Source organism: Procambarus clarkii, chromosome 32 (genome assembly GCF_040958095.1).
Source record: "Procambarus clarkii isolate CNS0578487 chromosome 32, FALCON_Pclarkii_2.0, whole genome shotgun sequence".
NCBI lineage: Eukaryota > Metazoa > Arthropoda > Malacostraca > Decapoda > Cambaridae > Procambarus > Procambarus clarkii.
In genome coordinates this window covers 8,353,457-8,375,956 of record NC_091181.1, presented here as the reverse complement: position 1 = coordinate 8,375,956, position 22,500 = coordinate 8,353,457, and the positions used below count along the sequence as shown (strand labels likewise).

General features: G+C 44.8%; 1 protein-coding gene across 1 annotated transcript in view; it reads left to right on the top strand.

The window, feature by feature from the left end:
• LOC138370395 (probable glutamate receptor) overlaps nucleotides 1–22,199 on the top strand; it is a 112,619-nt gene extending 90,420 nt beyond the window's left edge. Inside the window, exons 9-11 of the mRNA XM_069334753.1 lie at nucleotides 20,887–20,986; nucleotides 21,352–21,481; nucleotides 21,627–22,199. Coding sequence (XP_069190854.1) covers nucleotides 20,887–20,986; nucleotides 21,352–21,481; nucleotides 21,627–21,743 — 347 coding nt within the window. The 3' untranslated portion in view covers nucleotides 21,744–22,199. The remainder of the gene's footprint in view (nucleotides 1–20,886; nucleotides 20,987–21,351; nucleotides 21,482–21,626) is intronic.
• The last annotated feature ends 301 nt before the right edge of the window (nucleotides 22,200–22,500 follow it).

Below are 22,500 nucleotides of genomic sequence, written 5' to 3'. Positions count from 1 at the left end.
GCTTATTAGGCAAATCGGGCCTTGCATAGTAGGCTGAGAAGTGTGTTCTGGCTACTAGGTACGACATATATATATATATATATATATATATATATATATATATATATATATATATATATATATATATATATATATAACTGAAAACTCACACCCCAGAAGTGACTCGAACCCATACTCCCAGAAGCAACGCATCTGGTATGTACAAGACGCCTTAATCCACTTGACCATCACGACCGGACATAATGAGGTGATAGCCGAGGCTATTTGAACCACCCCACCGCCGGCACTCGGATAGTTATCTTGGGCATAGCATTTTACCAAATCACCTCATTCTTTGGGGCAACACGTGAGGAACACAAATGCGAACAAGCCTGAATGGTCCCCAGGACATATGCAACTGAAAACTCACACCCCAGAAGTGACTCGAACCCATACTCCCAGAAGCAACGCATCTGGTATGTACAAGACGCCTTAATCCACTTGACCATCACGACCGGACATAATGAGGTGATAGCCGAGGCTATTTGAACCACCCCACCGCCGGCACTCGGATAGTTATCTTGGGCATAGCATTTTACCAAATCACCTCATTCTTTGGGGCAACACGTGAGGAACACAAATGCGAACAAGCCTGAATGGTCCCCAGGACATATGCAACTGAAAACTCACACCCCAGAAGTGACTCGAACCCATACTCCCAGAAGCAACGCATCTGGTATGTACAAGACGCCTTAATCCACTTGACCATCACGACCGGACATAATGAGGTGATAGCCGAGGCTATTTGAACCACCCCACCGCCGGCACTCGGATAGTTATCTTGGGCATAGCATTTTACCAAATCACCTCATTCTTTGGGGCAACACGTGAGGAACACAAATGCGAACAAGCCTGAATGGTCCCCAGGACATATGCAACTGAAAACTCACACCCCAGAAGTGACTCGAACCCATACTCCCAGAAGCAACGCATCTGGTATGTACAAGACGCCTTAATCCACTTGACCATCACGACCGGACATAATGAGGTGATAGCCGAGGCTATTTGAACCACCCCACCGCCGGCACTCGGATAGTTATCTTGGGCATAGCATTTTACCAAATCACCTCATTCTTTGGGGCAACACGTGAGGAACACAAATGCGAACAAGCCTGAATGGTCCCCAGGACATATGCAACTGAAAACTCACACCCCAGAAGTGACTCGAACCCATACTCCCAGAAGCAACGCATCTGGTATGTACAAGACGCCTTAATCCACTTGACCATCACGACCGGACATAATGAGGTGATAGCCGAGGCTATTTGAACCACCCCACCGCCGGCACTCGGATAGTTATCTTGGGCATAGCATTTTACCAAATCACCTCATTCTTTGGGGCAACACGTGAGGAACACAAATGCGAACAAGCCTGAATGGTCCCCAGGACATATGCAACTGAAAACTCACACCCCAGAAGTGACTCGAACCCATACTCCCAGAAGCAACGCATCTGGTATGTACAAGACGCCTTAATCCACTTGACCATCACGACCGGACATAATGAGGTGATAGCCGAGGCTATTTGAACCACCCCACCGCCGGCACTCGGATAGTTATCTTGGGCATAGCATTTTACCAAATCACCTCATTCTTTGGGGCAACACGTGAGGAACACAAATGCGAACAAGCCTGAATGGTCCCCAGGACATATGCAACTGAAAACTCACACCCCAGAAGTGACTCGAACCCATACTCCCAGAAGCAACGCATCTGGTATGTACAAGACGCCTTAATCCACTTGACCATCACGACCGGACATAATGAGGTGATAGCCGAGGCTATTTGAACCACCCCACCGCCGGCACTCGGATAGTTATCTTGGGCATAGCATTTTACCAAATCACCTCATTCTTTGGGGCAACACGTGAGGAACACAAATGCGAACAAGCCTGAATGGTCCCCAGGACCATTCGAAGTCGAGTCACTTCTGGGGTGTGAGTTTTCAGTTGCATATGTCCTGGGGACCATTCAGGCTTGTTCGCATTTGTGTTCCTCACGTGTTGCCCCAAAGAATGAGGTGATTTGGTAAAATGCTATGCCCAAGATAACTATCCGAGTGCCGGCGGTGGGGTGGTTCAAATAGCCTCGGCTATCACCTCATTATGTCCGGTCGTGATGGTCAAGTGGATTAAGGCGTCTTGTACATACCAGATGCGTTGCTTCTGGGAGTATGGGTTCGAGTCACTTCTGGGGTGTGAGTTTTCAGTTGCATATGTCCTGGGGACCATTCAGGCTTGTTCGCATTTGTGTTCCTCACGTGTTGCCCCAAAGAATGAGGTGATTTGGTAAAATGCTATGCCCAAGATAACTATCCGAGTGCCGGCGGTGGGGTGGTTCAAATAGCCTCGGCTATCACCTCATTATGTCCGGTCGTGATGGTCAAGTGGATTAAGGCGTCTTGTACATACCAGATGCGTTGCTTCTGGGAGTATGGGTTCGAGTCACTTCTGGGGTGTGAGTTTTCAGTTGCATATGTCCTGGGGACCATTCAGGCTTGTTCGCATTTGTGTTCCTCACGTGTTGCCCCAAAGAATGAGGTGATTTGGTAAAATGCTATGCCCAAGATAACTATCCGAGTGCCGGCGGTGGGGTGGTTCAAATAGCCTCGGCTATCACCTCATTATGTCCGGTCGTGATGGTCAAGTGGATTAAGGCGTCTTGTACATACCAGATGCGTTGCTTCTGGGAGTATGGGTTCGAGTCACTTCTGGGGTGTGAGTTTTCAGTTGCATATGTCCTGGGGACCATTCAGGCTTGTTCGCATTTGTGTTCCTCACGTGTTGCCCCAAAGAATGAGGTGATTTGGTAAAATGCTATGCCCAAGATAACTATCCGAGTGCCGGCGGTGGGGTGGTTCAAATAGCCTCGGCTATCACCTCATTATGTCCGGTCGTGATGGTCAAGTGGATTAAGGCGTCTTGTACATACCAGATGCGTTGCTTCTGGGAGTATGGGTTCGAGTCACTTCTGGGGTGTGAGTTTTCAGTTGCATATGTCCTGGGGACCATTCAGGCTTGTTCGCATTTGTGTTCCTCACGTGTTGCCCCAAAGAATGAGGTGATTTGGTAAAATGCTATGCCCAAGATAACTATCCGAGTGCCGGCGGTGGGGTGGTTCAAATAGCCTCGGCTATCACCTCATTATGTCCGGTCGTGATGGTCAAGTGGATTAAGGCGTCTTGTACATACCAGATGCGTTGCTTCTGGGAGTATGGGTTCGAGTCACTTCTGGGGTGTGAGTTTTCAGTTGCATATGTCCTGGGGACCATTCAGGCTTGTTCGCATTTGTGTTCCTCACGTGTTGCCCCAAAGAATGAGGTGATTTGGTAAAATGCTATGCCCAAGATAACTATCCGAGTGCCGGCGGTGGGGTGGTTCAAATAGCCTCGGCTATCACCTCATTATGTCCGGTCGTGATGGTCAAGTGGATTAAGGCGTCTTGTACATACCAGATGCGTTGCTTCTGGGAGTATGGGTTCGAGTCACTTCTGGGGTGTGAGTTTTCAGTTGCATATGTCCTGGGGACCATTCAGGCTTGTTCGCATATATATATATATATATATATAATATATATATATATATATATATATATATATATATATATATATATATATATATATATATATATATATATAGCCGCCCACCACCCACCGCGGTGGTGGCGGCTGGTGGGCGGTCGTGGCGGCGGTGGTGGGTGGTGGCGGCTGTGGTGGGTGGTGGCGGCTGTGGTGGGTGGTGGCAGCGGTGGTGGGTGGTGGCGGTGGTGGTGGGTGGTGGCGGCGGTGATGGGTGGTGGCGGCGGTGATGGGTGGTGGCGGCGGTGATGGGTGGTGGCGGCGGTGGTGGGTGGTGGCGGTGGTGATGGGTGGTGGCGGCGATGATGGGTGGTGGTGGTGGCGGCGATGATGGGTGGTGGTGGTGGTGGCGGCGGCTGTGGTGGTGGCTGGTGGTGGCGGGTGGCGGCTGGTGGTGGTGGGTGGTGGCGGTGGTGGGTGGTGGTGGCGGCGGGTGGCGGTGGCAGCTGGTGGCGGGCGGTGGTGGCGGCTGGTGGTGGCGGTGGCGGCTGGTTGCGGTGGCAGCTGATGGCAGCTGGTGGTGGCAGTGATGGCGGCTGGTGGTGGCAGCTGGTGGCGGCTGGTGGTGGCGGCTGGTGGTGGCGGCGGGCGGTGGCGACTGTGGCAACAGGCGGTGGCGGCTGATAGCGGGCGGTGGTGGCGGCTGGTGGTGGCGGTGGTGGTGGCAGCTGGTGGCGGTGGCAGCTGATGGCGGCTGGTGGTGGCGGTGATGGCGGCTGGTGGTGGTGGTGGCGGCAGGTGGCGGTGGCAGCTGGTGGCAGTTGGTGGTGGCAGCTGGTGGCGGCTGGTGGTGGCAGCTGGTGGTGGCGGTGATGGCGGCTGGTGGTGGCGGTGGCGGCTGGTGGTGGCGGCTGGTGGTGGCGGCTGGTGGTGGCGGCTGGTGGTGGCGGCGGTGGTGGGTGGTGGTGGCGGCGGTGGTGGGTGGTGGCGGTGGTGGTGGTGGAGGTTATGGGTGGTGGCGGCTGTGGTGGGTGGTGGTGGCGGTGGTGGTGGGTGGTGGTGGCGGCGGTGATGGGTGGTGGCGGCTGTGGTGGGTGGTGGTTGCGGCTGTGATGGGTGGTGGCGGCGGTGATGGGTGGTGGCGGCTGTGGTGGGTGGTGGTGGCGGTGGTGGGTGGTGGTGGGTGGTGGTGGCGGGTGGCGGCTGGTGGTGGTGGTAGTGGCGGGTGGTGGCTGGTGGCGGCCACTGACACCCTTCACCACTGAAGGTCTGAGCACAACTAACCATGTGCCTCTCTCACCAACAGCCCAGTGTTGCCAGCTCGCGCTCTCAAAATGTTTCCTTCAAAGATTGTATATTATCTTTGAACAACAAGTTTGATTATCAAGGATATAATGCATTTATTATTGTCACATTAATACTGTGCAATATCTTATTACATTCCTGCTAAATAATTATAATTTGAAACAGGACAAAAAATCCAACATATATATAAAAACCAACATTAGAAATTACGAAGCCAAGGCCTATCTGTGACCACACATCCTGCCTCCCTGGCCAGTTACCCTCTCACACCTCACACTCTTAACTCACTCTCATAATCACTCTCACTCTTACTCTCAATCACTCTTATGCACTATTACTCACTCTTACTCTCAGTCATCCTTACTCACTCTTACCCACTCTTACTCTCATACTCACTCTTACTCACTCTTACTCTCAGTCACTCTTACTCTGTCACTCTTACTCACTCTCAGTCACCCTTACCCATTCATACTCACTCTCTCACTCTTACTCTCATACTCTTACTCTCAATCACTCTTACTCTCACTCACTCTCAATTACTCTTACTCTCAATCACTCTTACTCTCACTCTTACTCCCAATCACTCTTACTCTCAATCACTCTTACTCTCATTCTTACTCTTACTCACTCCTACTCTTACTCTCACTCCTACTCCCAATCACTCTTACTCTCAATCACTCTTACTCTTACTCTAACTCTCAATCACTCTTACTCTCACTCTAACTCTCAATCACTCTTACTCTCACTCTAACTCTCACTCTTACTCTCATTCTCAATCACTCTTACTCTCATTCTCAATCACTCTTACTCTCACTCTAACTCTCAATCACTCTTACTCTCACTCTCAATCACTCTTACTCTCATACTCACCCCTACTCACTCTTACTCACTGTCACTCTTACTCTCACTCACTCTTACTTTTACTCACTCTCACTCACTCTTACTCACACTTACACACTCTCTGGCACTCTCACTCACCTTCAGTCACTCTTACTCTCAGTCACTCTTACTCACTTACCCACTCTCGCTCACTCTTACTCACTCTCATACTCACTCTCAATCACTCCTACTCTCAATCACTCTTACTCTCACTCTTACTCTCTCACTCTTACTTACTCTTAGTCACTCTTACTCTCACTCATTCTTACTCACTCTCACTCCCTCTTACTTATTCCTACTCACTCCTACTCACTCTTACCCACTCTCAATCACTCTTACTCACTCTTACACACTCTCATTCACTCTTACTCAGTCTCACTCACTCTTACACACTCTGTCACTCTTACTCTCCTTCAGTCACTCTTACTCTTACTCACTCTCAGTCACTCTTACTCTCACTCACTCTTACTCACTCTTACTCACTCTCAATTACTCTTACTCTTACTTGTGATGGACACAGCCTTCACAATTATACTTCAGAGAATGTAAACATCTAAGAGTCATTAGAAATATGTGTAGAATAATAAACCCTACATTGTTTGAGTTAGGGAAAACACCATTTGTCATATAGATACTAGCTGTTCTTAAAGATTCACCCATTTTGCACCAGCAAGATAACATATAAGATTTTATGGGTTGACGAATGTTAATCTTCTTGTTTGATAAACTGTGCACTTGAGACATAGTTAATAAGAACACGCCAATATAAGACAACAAAACGTTTTCAGATTCTTTCACACCACTTTCCAGCAACTTTTATAATTTATATAAATTATCTTGGGGAATAATACATAAATTATATATTTAAACATGATATTAGTGTTTAGTGGAATGCATAAGGAGTCAAATTGTGTTAAAAAGAGCGATTTTTAGAAAATTTGGAAAACTACTTTTTTCTGATCATATTATAACTAAATGGATTTTGAACGTTTCACTGAGCCAATAAATATCATTCACAATTTATTAATGAATTTTACAAAAAACACCATAAATTTTATATTTAAACATGTAAAAACTATTTGTAATACATTAGGAACAAAATAGTTGTATAAAAACAATTTATTATAAAACCTTTGTGTTTGGATTTTTTTATTAAAAGTTTCTCAAAGGCTCTCCTGCACCATTCTCAATGCAAATCATTCCCACATCTATGGGAAAAGATAGATGAACGTTTTCTAAATGATTTGTGTTTGCTGGGTGGTATGTACAGGGACACCTTAATCCGCTTGACCATCACGACCGGACAAAAGGAAGTGATAGCCGAAGCTATTTGAACCACTTCCCACCGGCACTCGGATGGTAATCTTAGGCATAGCATTTTTATCAAATCACCTCATTTTTTGGGGCAACACATGAGAAGCACAAATGCAAACAAGCCTGAATGGTCCCCAGGACTATATGCAACTGAAAACTCACACCCCAAAAGTGACTCGAACCCATACTGCCAGGAGCAACGCAACTGGTATGTACAGGGACGCCTTAATCCGCTTGACCATCACAATAATCTGCTCATCCATCAATAAGTTATTACAAAACGCGTTCAAATGTCGTGTCAGACTAGAAATAAAATTTAATTTTGGAGACCTGATTTTTCAATTACCATCGACAGTGAAAAGAAACATATATATTGAGAAAATTCGTGTTTGAATTATTAATCTTACCTTTTCGGTCATATTTAACAATATATGCTACGGTTGGTTGAAATCAACCAACCATAGATGCAGTGCAAATCATATTGCCAGGAGCCCAAGTGATCGCTCCCACTGACAGTGTGCTGCTAGGGGCACCTCTGGGCTCGAGCGCCATTGAGGCAGTCCTCGAAGAAAAGCTGAATGACCTGAGGTGGATGGAGGGAAGAATAGGGGTTTTGGACGCCCACGATGCTTTGTACCTTCTCACAAGGTGCCTGGCTTTGCCAAGACTGACCTATTTCCTAAGGTGTGCTCGCTCCTTCGACAGTCCAAAATTAACGGAATACGACTCACTCCTAAGGTCAATAACCATGAAAGTGTTAAACCTCTCCCTGCAAGATGACCAATGGGACCAAGCAACGCTTCCAGTTAGACTCGAGGAATAGGTATTCGCAAGGCGACACAGTTAGCATTGCTGGCATTCTTATCCTCGACCAGTGCTACAGGTGAATTAGTGCATGAAATACTACCGGAATACCTGAGACTTCATTGGGGTTCATGATCCCAAATTCGTGGAAGGAGCCGGTCAGTGGGACCCTCTTGTCAACTCTCACCCTCGACCGACTTTTCCAAATGACTGCAAACAGTCCAAATGGGATTGCTCCATAGTGGAAAACATCGCCACATCATTGATGGAGGCAGCTTCCAGGAAGGACAAAGCGCGTCTTCTAGCTGTGCAAGCGTCCCATGCCGGGGACTTCCTGTTGGCAGTCCCTAATTCCGACTTGGGCACCCGCCTGGACCATCGGACCCTTAGTATAGGTGTTGCCTGCGCCTTGCCACCCCTATCTCCACCGTAAGACACAAGGAAAGATTGCCAGACATGAAGCAGTCAATGACATCATCAAGAGAAGTTTGGCTATAGCTGGGTGCCCAGCACAAAGGGAACCTCAGTTGTGCAGGCCTGACAAGAGCCAAAAACGCCCAGATGGAGTCACCGCTGCAGCCATGGATGGAAGGTAAACAGGTCGTATGGGACTATACGTGTGCATCTACATTGGCTGATAACTATCTACCTTACAGCACAGCTGAGGGAGGCGGCGCGGCCACCTTCAGGGAGACCCAGAACACTAACAAGTATAGGGATCTAGAACGTTGTTACAGGTTCGTGCCGATAGGCTCTGAGACTCTGGGCGCCTGGGGTAAATGTGCACTTAAGTTCCTGAAGGAGGTGGGCGAGGAACTCATTGGGAAAACTAAAGACCCAAGAGCGGCCAATTTCATGTTCCAGCGCCTGAGTGTCGCTGTTCAGAGGGGAAATGCGTGCTGTATCTTGGGTACGCACCCGACCCCGAAGAGCTGGACGAGGTCTTCGAACACTGATTGTTATATTGTAATATAAGTGTGTGTTTTCTGTAAACTGTAGCATTGCAATAAAATCAAATAAAAAATATTAAAAAAAATAATAGGGGTGGTAGGAGAGGAAAAGATTAAAGTATTCAGTTAGAATCCACAAGGTCTCCTCTGAACACTTTTTTTCTTATTTTATTATATTTTCTTCTTCGAATATTTTCTTCTTCGAGGATGTGGGTCCCTTTAATTAAACCAGTGGTGGTACCCCTAAAAACACTGAAAACAACCTAAACTTACAAAATGAGCCGTATGGTAAACAACACAGCTCATTTCCAACGCAACGTTACACAAAATAATTAAATAAAAATGAAAATAATCGAAATCTACGAAAATTCAATTTCTCAATGAAATCGGAAACACTGAAATGGAATCGTAACATATTTAATATAGAGTGTGTGTGTTGCTCTTACATGCAACAGATGGTGCTGTTTTTTCATAAAAAGCATGCTTCTGTCTGTCACAGGGGTGGCATCTATACTTATACTGACGAAATGAACAGAATGGTAAACAACACTACTCAATTCCGATGCAATGTCACACCAAATAACTAAATCAAATGAAAATAAATTGAAATCTATGAAAATTAAATTTATGAATGCAATCGGAAACAATGCAAGTAAATCGTAATATATTTAGTATAGCAAATGTTGCTATTACGTGCAACAACAGATAGCACTGTTTCTTAAAAAAATGTTTTTACCTGTTACAGGTGTGGCATCTATACTTATTATTACAATATGAATGGTATGGTAAACAACACAGCTCAATTCCAACGCAATGTCACACAAAATAATTAAATCAAAATAGAAAAATTGAAATCTATGAAAATTCAATTTATCAATGCAATCAGAAACATTGAAATAGAATTGTAACATATTTAGTTTAATGTGAGTTGCTATTACATGCAACAGATGGTAATGTTTGAAAAAAAATGTGTTTACCTGCCACAAGTGTGGCATCTTGAGGTTATCTTGAGATGATTTCGGGGCTTTAGTGTCCCCGCGGCCTGGTCCTCGACCAGGCCTCCACCCCCAGGAAGCAGCCCGTGACAGCTGACTAACTCCCAGGTACCTATTTACTGCTAGGTAACAGGGGCATTCAGGGTGAAAGAAACTTTGCCCATTTGTTTCTGCCTCATGCGGGAATCGAACCCGCGCCACAGAATTACGAGTCCTGCGCGCTATCCACCAGGCTATACGAGGCCCCTATATATAGTACGAGGCATATATATAGTAGGTATATAAAAAAAATGTGCGTATTCAAATGGAACGTTGTTTCAAAATTTCAAAGCAATTGATAAAGAACTTTCGGAGATTACAGCATGTGTTGCTCTTACTTCCAACAGATGGCACTGTTATAAAAAAAATCCTGTCAGGAATTTCATTAGCGATTCCAGTCATTATTAATGTCATTAGCGATTTTGAACAAACGAATATTTACATTTTTTATTGATATAGATTAATTATATTTGAGAAAATTCCCGTTTTGAATGAACAGCATGTTAAAATTTACGAATGCTTCTGAGGGGTAGCCTGCTGGATGTAATGGACTTGAGTTGAGGACGGGTTGTCGCCCCCATCTCCTCACACATAAGCCTGGCTCATACTCACAATAGCCAAAACACGACTGACAAAACATCATTAATAGCCACTGCCATACTGAGATAATCACTCTCAAACACTAATAAACACAAGTACTGTATCTTATATGAATATCTTATTCATTCTGGAATAACAATTAAAAATATTATACTACTCATAAGGAAAATAATAGTAAATGGAATACAATGCAAAAACTGGTAACAGTTAGCCCACAAGCGCACGTGAAATTTCCCGTCTAATATTGATCCACTCGTATGCCTGCTCCTCTGATAAATGCTCATAAAATAAGATTTAACAGGGTAAAATTTAATAAATGTCAAGCGCACAACATAATGATGATAATATATCTTATTATTTATGAACTGAGAACAGAAATATGGGAAATGTGTAGTACATGGCAAAATGATGTGTGGTGAATGTATAATTAAGCATACATTTCAATAGTTAGGAATCAGGTAAATACCTTTTTCGTAACACCCTGGTGGAAAGTAAGGTAAGCAGACTGCTTCCCGTATCTACATCCAAAATGCCCGCAGATACAAGAACTAGGCTCCACTCAGCCGGCTTGCCCTCCACAGAGATAAAAGAGTATTAAGGTTGCCAATCTGACCTGTACTCACCTTAGAGTACATAAATTCTTTTTGTCAGTGGTATATTCTTTCAGTCCAATACTTATTTATTATTGTTTAGTGATCAGTAAACCTCAGAGAAACAGAGAAATGGAGAAGGAGAGGAAGCAAATATAACAATAAAATTATTCACCGTTTACTAAAATTAAAACTGCAAAATAATGTCCTGAAAATATATCAATAATTTTACATATGGCAACAATCCTGCGAGAGTCATTGACGATATGGCAACACTCCAACAGTCTCTGCAGATTATTATATGCGAGGCTATTTTCTTCTCTCTAACCGTTTTCTAGAACATTTGGTCATTTGAAACTTCCTTAAGAAATATAAATACACCTTGACTCCACATAAATAATAAATAGATAAAGTGTTAGTCTTAAATGAATAAATGTTACGGCCATCACTTAGCCAGTAACCGGGTTCTTTTCATTTCAAACTTTCTATCAAACATTCTATGGGCCTTAGAGCCTCTTTTTTGTTGATCCAACCCAGAGTCATAGGCAAATTATTGAGAACTGGAACTAATAGTCATTCAAACGGGAATTGGGGTAAACAACATTAAACAAACCCATCACATGTGTACTTCTTAACTATATACACTTCTTACATATGTACATATTATAATATCGCAGGTGTCACTTTCACACAGGATACTACAAACGAACGTCTGCGATCTAACCCGGCGAATTCATTTCTGTCTTCTATCGTACACCACTCAAGGTGCTTTCCCTGAATCTCTGTTCTATGGTACTCATGCCGGCGAGTTACCTCCTTCAGTAAATCATGGGCCAGTCTTCTACAGTATCATCACGGTGTCAAAACACCACTTTTATCCTCCAGCAACACACTGCCAGGTCTCCAGCAACACACTGCCAGGTCTCCAGCAACACACTGCCAGGTCTCCAGCAACACACTGCCAGGTCTCCAGCAACACACTGACAGGTCTCCAGCAACACACTGCCAGGTCTCCAGCAACACACTGCCAGGTCTCCAGCAACACACTGGCAGGGGGTCTCCAGCAACACTGTGGCTAGCTTCCATACAAGTTTCAACAATAACAATCCTTAACAGACGTACATTAATTCCGTCTCATATCTCAACTTGGCCATCTCAGGATACATCGATCCAAACACTAATAACTCACTAGGTAACACTGACAAATCACAGTCTTCACAGACTCGGCCCACTTGTTCCCACTGGAACACATCTTGAGTTCAGGATTGCTTTAGGGGTGAACTGCTTCCTGTCGACCAAGGTACCACCCACATCACATTTGAGGACTAAAAGATGAAGAGTAAGAAAAAACAACGTAGGAGTCAAGAAGATCAGAGCTTTCCACCAATGAACTGAAAATGGGTGCACTCAACAGATGGTGTCAACATTGTCATAATAACGTATAGTTTCACCGCATGTTTGGAATCACACAACAGGGCCTTTCACCTCACCTAAATTCTCGCCTCATACACTTAATATTTAATACACACTGCCTAACAACAAAGGGGAATGGGAGTACAATTTTTATACCTTATTAATCACGCCTGGATGCTGTTGTCCCCCACAGATCGTAGCGGCGAAGTGTAACTCCCTCCAGGACTCCATGATACTGAAGTAGGTCTCCCCTCAGTTGGTTCCTACCTCAGTAGTGCCTCGGTTGGTCTCCTTCTCAGATAGATAGGCTACTCCTTAGCACTGAGTTCCTCTGTTGGTCAATTAGGAGGCAGCAAATGTCTCCTGTCCTCCCTAGTGTCCCCAAACTGGGATACTGGTTCACGTCTCTTCTACCCTAGAGATGTGAAGTACAACTGTTTACGCCCCAGTTGTTGTCACGGCTTCATTGAACCAGGACTTCGCCACCAGAGTTTCTTTACGCATCTCCTCACTTCAGAACGGCCCGCGGGTTGCACCTCAGCCCCCCAACGTCGCCTCTCTAGACAAACTTGGAACTCCACTGTCAGTGATCCTCAATTGAACATATTTCAGTAACTAGCTCCTGTACACTTCCTCGGAAGTCGACTGGAAGCTCATCTTCTAGTCTCTCGAGAACTGCTCGAGAATTCGTCCTTCTAGAGACTTAGCTCTGTCTAAAGGTAGGGACTATTTGGTCCCTAGCTTTCCAAAGGTAGGGACCAATCCAGCAAAGCTAAGGACAAATCGGGAAGCGCCCGAGGCGCTTCCCGATTGGTCAACCTGGCCCCTGCTACTGACCAATCACATCCCCTTTGCAACCCAGTACCAAAATCCTCTAGAGTATTCTTGGGCGAAAAACCTCCCTTTCCAAGTTGAACTGCCATTTTATGGTGGAATCGCTCCTCCGCCTTTACCCCATATTCAAACTTAAAACACAAATGCTTTCACTTTTTGGCCTCTTGCTTCTTTTTAAGGTATATAATTAAACTAGGCTGCATCTAGATATTTACAATTGGGGGAGTAAGACTCTTACCAAACGGGAGAAGAGATTACTAGGTGGACTCCGCAATATACCTCCCTCTCTAAAATAAAAGCATACTGAATAGCCAGCACCAGAGAAGGCAACCGATGATCTTGATCTCTCCGTCCCCGATGTACTTCTTCTTCAGTCTGCAACTCGTCCTCACACCAAGTCTATTCCATCCAGAGGTCGACCCCAAACTTTTGATGTTTGTTGTCCAAAGAGCTTGGTGAGGATGTGGGAGGAAGAAGAATGGGGTGATGAAATTCTGGCAAAAGTATCTGAATGTGTAGAGAGGAGGCTTGTAAGTTCGGTGGCCTTTCCACCGCAGATTGGACATTTTTTTTTTTTACTTACCCTTCACTTTGCCTCCCTTGCCGCTTCCTGACATTGCTGTTGTGGGTTTGTTCGTTTATGCGGAGCTCTGAGACCCCAAAGACATTCATGAATTTTAACATGCTATTCATCCAAAACAGATATTTTCTCAAATTTAAATTAATAATATTTTATTTTCCAATATTGTTCATATTTAGGCCCTGTTTAGGTTAAGTTAGGTGTTTTGGTACTGTTGGCGATTATTTATATTTTTGTAGGTCACAAGTAAAGCATTTACAGCATTGTGGTTCAAACAAATTTCCCCAGTGGAGCACTTGTTCCGGAAGTGTTCAAACGTCATCAGTTGTGAATCGTGTGTAAACCGTTTTTCATTCATAAACGGGGGATTTGGCTGGTGCATGGAATGGACTTTGGGTCTTCGTTTAGAGGATAGGCTGCAGTCTGTGGCATGGCCCCGAACCACCTCGCCAGTCATCAACATCATTCCTCCACCTTGCATAGGAACGGGTGAGAGTAGTGTTTCCAGAACACCTGGAGAGAGACTTCCCCCGCAAATCACCGAGTACGCCACCACAACTCATTACCACTACTAGGGTTAGTGCACGTAGTGCCTCCACCACGTCTTGCACTCGGAGGTACTCCTTCACTCCCACGGTGTCCTACTGTTCTGCTTCAGTTCCACTCATGCTTCGTTCTTTGCACGCCTTCTCTCTTTCCGGCTCCACTTCTATTGTAAGGGCGTTGTCTCTTCACAGCGACATCTACCTTTCCTCCATCTAGCAACGTTCTCTCTCTTCCGCACAAGGCTTTCTAGTCGCCCAAGTACACCTCATTCTAGACTGGCACCTCCCATTAGCCTACAACTTCCTACCCTTCTTCCTCGGACCATTCCAGTGGCATCCTCCACACTTCATTCGGTACACATCCTTGTTTATTCATTTCAGTCTCTTCACTGTAGGAACCATCCTATGTTTGTAGTAAGGCCCAGCCACTTCTCTGCAGCTCCCCTGGATCCTGCCGCGGTGGTCCATCATGCCCGAACCACTCTTCAGTTTGTTGGCGTAAGGTACAGTGTGTCGTGGCTCCACCACGTTGCCCTTCACATACCAAATGAGCTCGCTTTGCTCACACTCGAAGATGCGGGGAGGGCGGCATGCAGCTCTTCCTCCTCGGGCCACCTCTTCAAGGCCTCGACCCTTTCAAAGTGGTTGAAGAAACATTCCACCTCTTGTGGTACGAAAGCAGGGAGGCCACGCTCCCTAATATGGTGATCATCCCGATGGACAGGAGGCTGAGTAAAATCCCGTTCTATGTGCATCAGTTCCTATATATGGTTCGCCTCTAATATCTTCGTTTTCGTTTGCTGAAGCTGTAGCTGGGCTGCATGCTCTTGCTCTTCCCACAGCAGCCGCTCTTCTTCACCCCAGGCGCTTGAACTGCTGCCACTCCTTTTCCACAGGTAACATTAGGTTTAGAAACAGGTCCTCGCCGGGGTTCTCCACAACCTCCGACGACCCCTTTGTGTGGGGGATTTCTACTCCGGTATATAATATTATTCATAGATTCCTAAAGACCATAAAAATGTTTGTGGCTCTGAAATCTATGACCTAAGGATTTTCTAATAATAAATTTGATAATTAATGCATAATGAATTTAGAGACGTGGACTGTAAAACTTCGGTTTAAATAGAGTAATTCCCATACACATCTTTTGGGGGGTAAATTCTATGTTAGTCTACAGATTATATGGAAATAACATGTGCATAAATCATTAGAAATAATAAGACATGGGTTAATATGTTAACTACAAATGGAAACAGTTAATGGCTTAACTGCAAAAGTTGAATGTAGATTGCGTCCAGCAGCTATGACCAGTTTAGTCCTGTACGAGTCAGTTATCTTTGGCGACACGTGATTATACAGGCTGACTTACAATTTCCTTGCAACTAACTCCATGCTGAAATATGAATCATATGTAATTTCCATCTATGAGTACATATTCCCACATATATTCATATATGTGGCAATATGCTGATAGATATTATTGGTGTTAGAATATGATAATGACACTTACGGGAGTTTTTTTATTGTATGTTGTATAACAACAAGGCACCAACATAAACATAAAAAAATGGACAAATTAGTATGAATGTGGTACTCAGCCTTGTTGGATGTGGTGTCTGTAATCTTATGGAAGCTGTCGAATCGATCCGAAGCTGGTTACTGCACGGATGCTCCTCCATTTGGTCGATAATAAGGATCAGCTCCAGGCCACTAGATCGTAATGGCGTCTATCTCTGCCAAGTCTCCTTGCTAGTGAGTGATGTGCGCTCCATCTAGCGCCAAATGTTGGAAACTTGGGGAATTATTCGCTATACTTTATTCTAATTTCCGAATGGATGGAAACATTACTGACATTAATTTAAGTCATAATAAAGTGCTTTATATAACAGCAGATTATTTCTCGCTGTGTAAATCATTTAATCTGAATGACGTTAGATGGACGAGAAATATTCATAGTGCAAATTCAGTTCATCGCTTTGTTTACTGGAACAGCTGATCGCAGCAGTATAAAATTATTTCCAATAATCTGCTATATAATTTGCTAAATAAAAATAAATCTATTACCAATCGATATTCCTTAATAAATAATGCAAGGTTATTTTGAATGTAATTTGATTCATGAAAATATATAATTCATTCTCGAGGGAGCCGGGCAACTGACGCAATACTTGCCCCCGTTATTAGTAAGAATTTGCTGTATGAGGCTACTTATTAGTAATGTTAGTAAATATGAATTCCTAGTACAATTAATTAATATTATTGCAGTAAGGGTTAGCATTTGGGGGTTGGAAATTACCAACACTCTGCACTCTCACCTTTATCGTCCTTGCTGGCAACATCATCTTCAGGGCAGGTGGCTCCCTTATTATCGGTCGAGTCGCCCAACACCTTCCACGACGTGATCTTACCTCGGCCTGGCATATCTCCCTTCTTGGCCCAACTAGGCAGGTCGTTACCCAGTATCATCTGGATGTGCTTAAGCAGTAACCTAGAGTAGACCTTTCGACTCCATATTTGGCGATGGGTTGCATCTCTTCTAGGGGTAACCTGAATTTCTTCCCGACGCTGTGAAACTTCACTGCTCCCACAGGGTGAGAACAAACCTAATATTAATACACAGTACATTAAAATTGATTAATGCATCTTGAAGGACGAAGGCAGCTTTAAGCAGCCTGGCTGCTGTGGGACAGGTTGTGAGTCGTACGTAAACCGTTTTTTATTTATGAACAGGGGCGTCTGTTATTTATCTGGGTCGCTATGACAGCTGAGTAGACAGCACTTTGGATTCGTAGTCCTGAGGTTCCGGGTTCGATTCCCGGTGGAGGCAGAGACAAATGGGCAAAATGTTTCTTTCACCCTCATGCCCGTGTTACCTAGCAATAAATAGGTATCTGGAAGTTAGACAGCTGCTACGGGCTGCTTTCTGGAGGGGGGGGGGGTAACTAAAAGGAGGCCTGGTCGAGGACCGGGCCGCGGGACGCTAAGCCCCGAAATCATCTCAGTTTAACGTCAAGAAGGGGGTTTAGCGGCCGGTTAACGAGCTCTCACAGGGCGTTCATTAAAATCTTTGGGTAGAATCTTCACAGTCACCAAGCTCACAACAGCCCCTGTATCGCAACGTCGACAGGATCCGTCTCCCCAGACTTCAATGTCCCCAAAAAACCATGGGGTGGTGACCCAGCTTCATTTTCCAGCCTTTCATGTCTGGCCCGTTCACATAAAAGGTATGAAAAACTACCCTCTCCTCTTCCATGGATAGGCCCAGAGTATTGCTGGGTTGGTCACACTCTTGGGCATAGTGCCCTTTCACTCCACAGTTGAAACATGGTCCCACTCTGGGAGGACCTCTCCCAGTCACCTGGACATTCCTCTCTGTGACGTCGCACTCTGGGTCCTCATTGAACTCCCAGCCGCGTACTTCCTGGTCGAGGTTCCTGCACCATGACTCGCACCTTTGTTGCTACTCTGAGGCTTCCTGTCAGGCTCTCGAATGCTTACCTGGTCTTGGGATTTGCTCCTCGAGTAATATGACACATCAAATCCATTTCACTCTTAATTTCCACATGGCTCTTCCACGGGTGTTTGTCATCCCTGTGGGTGGATCGCCTGTGTTGGCTCTCCCTCTGAGAGCGGAACATATCCGCCCTGTCAGCTGCTGCCCACAAGTCTTTGATGCCTACTTCCATAATCCTCAGCCTAGCTTCCGCGTGGAGTAAAGAAATGAACGTCACCACCACCATTAGCTGCATCAAGTCCTTTTAAGTCTCGACCTCCTAAGACTTCAACCAATTGAGGAACCTATTATCAAGCTTCCTGGAGGTTTCCGCAAGGTCCTTCCCAGTGTTCTCGTGTACTCGCGAAACCTCTTTCTGTGCTGACTCGGGTGTCAGTTGGAAGGAACGCAGTACCTTCCAGTACCTTCGCAGTACCTTCCGACCGGGAGCCGGTCGGCCGAGCGGACAGCACGCTGGACTGTGATCCTGTGGTCCCGGGTTCGATCCCGGGCGCCGGCGAGAAACAATAGGCAGAGTTTCTTTCACCCTATGCTCCTGTTACCTAGCAGTAAAATAGGTACCTGGGTGTCAGTCAGCTGTCACGGGCTGCTTCCTGGGGGTGGAGGCCTGGTCTAGGACCGGGCCGCGGGGACACTAAAAAGCCCCGAAATCATCTCACGATAACCAGACCACACACTAGAAGTTGAAGGGACGACGACATGGGGAGTATTGCCTGTCCCTACCTCCTCATCACAATCGACTTGAGAATGATCCAGGACGGACCGAAACGTCGTCGTCCCTTCAACTTCTAGTGTGTGGTCTGGTCAACATACTTCAGCCACGTTATTGTGACTCATCGCCTGCATCTCAAGATAACCTCAAGATAACCTCAAGATACCAATCTCTTCACTGCGTCGTAGATAACACACTCCTCATGTCCATCATTTTATAGGCCTCCCTGGCTTCTTCAGTCAACCTGTATTACCAATCCTCCTCCGGCCTCCCCCTCAAGGTCACGACCCTATCAAAGTTGTTGAACAACCTTTCCGTCTCCTGGGGTACAAAATCTCCCCAATATGATGATCGTCCTCGTGGACAGGAGGCTGAATCAATCTACGTTCTTTGCGCATCAGAACCGTTTTCTCTTGATGAGGCTGTAGGTGCGCTACATGCTCTCGCTCTTCCTGCTGTAGCTGCTCTTTATGTTCCTCCCAATGCAGCTGGGCCTCACGCTCACATTCCTACCACTGCAGCTGTACCTCACGTTCACGCTCTTCCCGCTGCAGCTATGCTTTACACTCCCGTTACACCCGATGCAGCTGTCCTTCACGTTCCTCCCACTGCAGCTGCAATTGTTTATCTTGCTCTTCCCGTTGCCCTTGTCGATTACCTTCTTCTCTCTGTAGCTGCGCTTCCTTCTCGTTCCTCTCGTTGCAGCTGCACCTGATATTCCACCCGCTGTGACTTCAGCTGCAGTCTCAACATCTCCAGCTTCACGCTCTTTCGGCTTCCACTTGAGTTCACACTGCTCTCGTCGTCACTGTGTGCAACCCCAGCACCGGCAGGTTCCTTGGATTGTTAAGGAATTTTTTGGTCTCTTTTCGTGCCTTCGGCTGAGAAACAATCTCCAACCGCCTCTCTGCCACTCTAGACGACGTAAGCTTAATGCGAAAGTGGTCTGCCACTTGTCGAAGCTGGTCCTTAGTGCAGCTCTCAAGCACACTTTCATCTCGTGACTCAATAAATTCAATCAACTTGTTCACCTCCATCTTCACTCTCCTTATTTGCCTGAATAAACACTGAGCATCACTTAAAATTCAGAATGGAACCTCAGTTCATATCCTGGCAAGGTCGTCAAGTATGTTGCGGATCGTAGAGTGCGTTGAGTGATAATATTTGTTTAGCGAATAGCCATATGCGAGTACTGTGTTACTCACTCACTCTAGCTCTCGTCTCAGGTCTAACTCCTCCTCTCTTGGTGCCACTGACCACCCAGGGGGAGCATTTTAGTCGCCCACTGGGTTATAGTTCCCTGAACCCGGCCTTGCTTCCGTTGCAAATAAGGTAAGCCGACTGCTCTAGTATCTACATCCAAAACGCCCGCTGACACAAAGAACTAATATACCACTCGGCCGGCTTGCCCTCCACAAAGGTAACATAGTTTTAAGGTCGTCAAATCTGCCCGTGTACTCACCTTAGGTTTGATAATTTCTTCTTGTCGCAGTGGTATAGTTGTCCAGGCCGATACTTACTCAATATTGTTTGGGGCTTAGTAAACATACAGATAAATGAAGAAGGAGTGATAGCAAACACAACATTAAAATTATTTACAATTTACTAAAATTCAAGTTACAATATAACAGCCTGAAAATATTTTTATTATTCAACAAACGGCAACTCTCCCCCAACTGTAAAATACTCCCAATCAGCCAAGATGGTACAAAAAATGACGAACCCAGAATTCTCCTGAGTCCTCTGGGAACTTATGGATACCCCAAAACGGAGCTGAACCAGGGTTTTCTAGCATACCCGATCACACTCGATCCTACACTAATGGCGTCAACACTCTTATGCCGCAGTCAGATCACAATGAAATCACAAGAGGTCACGTTGGTTAGAAAACCCTGGTTGGGCTCTGGTTTGGGGCCTCCAGAAATTCTCAGAGGACTCAGTAGAGTTCTGGTATTTGTAAACTTTTTGTACCATTGTGGCCGAGTGGTTAAGGCAGGCATCTGCGAATCACCTGGTCGCAAGTTCAAGTCCCTCAGTTGCCTCAAAATAATTTTCATTGATATATTACGCCATTGTGATTTAATTGAATGGGTACTTGGTTGCTAAATTATTTGGCAGGTCATATTCCAGGGAAAATTAAGATTAAGGATTTGCCCAAAACGATATGCATGTTAGTGGCTCTACAAGAATGTATGAACTTCTGTATATATAAATAAAATAAGACAAAAATATACATTTAAAATTTCTACATTTCAGGCAAGTGTTCGTTTTATTCGTCAAGAGAGGGATTTTTACCCTTGATTTTAGGAATGATTTCTTCGAAGGACAACCCAATTATCCCAGCTCTTAATAATAGGTAAACAAATCATGTTTCACTGAATGTAATGTATTGCACTAAATTCTGTACTTTTGATAAAAATCAGCGCTAACCAAAGTTAATGTCGAAGATATATGTTCTCTTCCATTTATCCCTAATTTATTTCTCACGGGCTTCTTCAAGGATAGTTTATAGCGAAAGTGCCATGAGGGCATATGTGCCCACTTAAAGTGTAACGTCTTAACACTGTAGGTTTGTCGATGTCTAGCCCTCTTCACGGTGTATCAAGATATTATTCTTGAATAAACTGATATTCTATGAATGTGTCCTGGTTGATTATTAAATTCGTTTTGCTAAAAAATCATAAGTGTGTGTATTTCCGATGTTTATTTTCTTATTCGCAGAATAACGATTGCAACGGAGGCTGGGTTGTTCTTCAAGTGGTTGATGGACTCTGAGCCAAACTCCACCATATGTCTCAATGTCCCAACGAGCATCACAGTCAAGGCTCCACTTTCCTTGAGTAATGTTTGGGTAAAGGCATTTTTACGTTGTGTTTAACTGCAGGAACTCTGAAAGAAAAAAAATATCTCTACCATTATTGGACTCATATTTTATATAATATCAACAAAAGCATTTAATTTTTCCTCGTTAAATAACTCTTCTTGTTATATTTCAGGGGATTTTCGTCATTCTTACTGTTGGATACGGTTCAGGACTTTTCATTCTCTGTTTGGAACTAATGACAATCAGGATTCAAGACAGATGTAAGAATACAAATCTGTGCATTCTGTGAACTGGTGAACATGCTCCATACGATATTGGGTTCTATTATATCTATGTTTAATGCTTTGAACCGAGTCTGCCTCTGCCTCTTTAATTTTTGTACCATTCCTTTTGTTCACTGCCCTCTGCTGCTACGTCAGTGCATGTAACATGAAAGTCGCAAATATTGTCACAAACCTGCAAATATATGGTTCTTTTTCCTAAATTATTCCTCCTGGAAAGAGCAAGTACCAGAGCATAAAAAAAAACATGTGCAAGAGCAGGTTCCAATTAGTGCCAGAGCTGGAACCAATGGAACCAAAATATGACAGAAATGAAACAAAAAAAAAAGTCTGAAATTGAGTCAACAGTTTCCAGAGCCACAACCTAAACGTCCCACAATATGAACAGTCAGTTATGTGAGCCAACATTTGTCAGAGTTGGAACTTGCAAGAACATTCTAGATCTTGTAAATGGAAGTAAATGCCATTGATAATAGAGAGAGATGTGGATGCTTAAAAGTAAACACAAAATATCGAATTATTGTAACTAATATGAAATTCAAGCTAAATACGACGGCAATATTTTGTATTAACAAAACATAAAACATGATTAAACGTGAATTTATTTAATTTATCCTGATTTTAACAACCACACTGAATGAATATTAACTGTCAGTCTCTCTCTCTCTCTCTCTCTCTCTCTCTCTCTCTCTCTCTCTCTCTCTCTCTCTCTCTCTCTCTCTCTCTCTCTCCCTCCTCCCTCCCTCCCTCTCTCTCTCTCTTCTC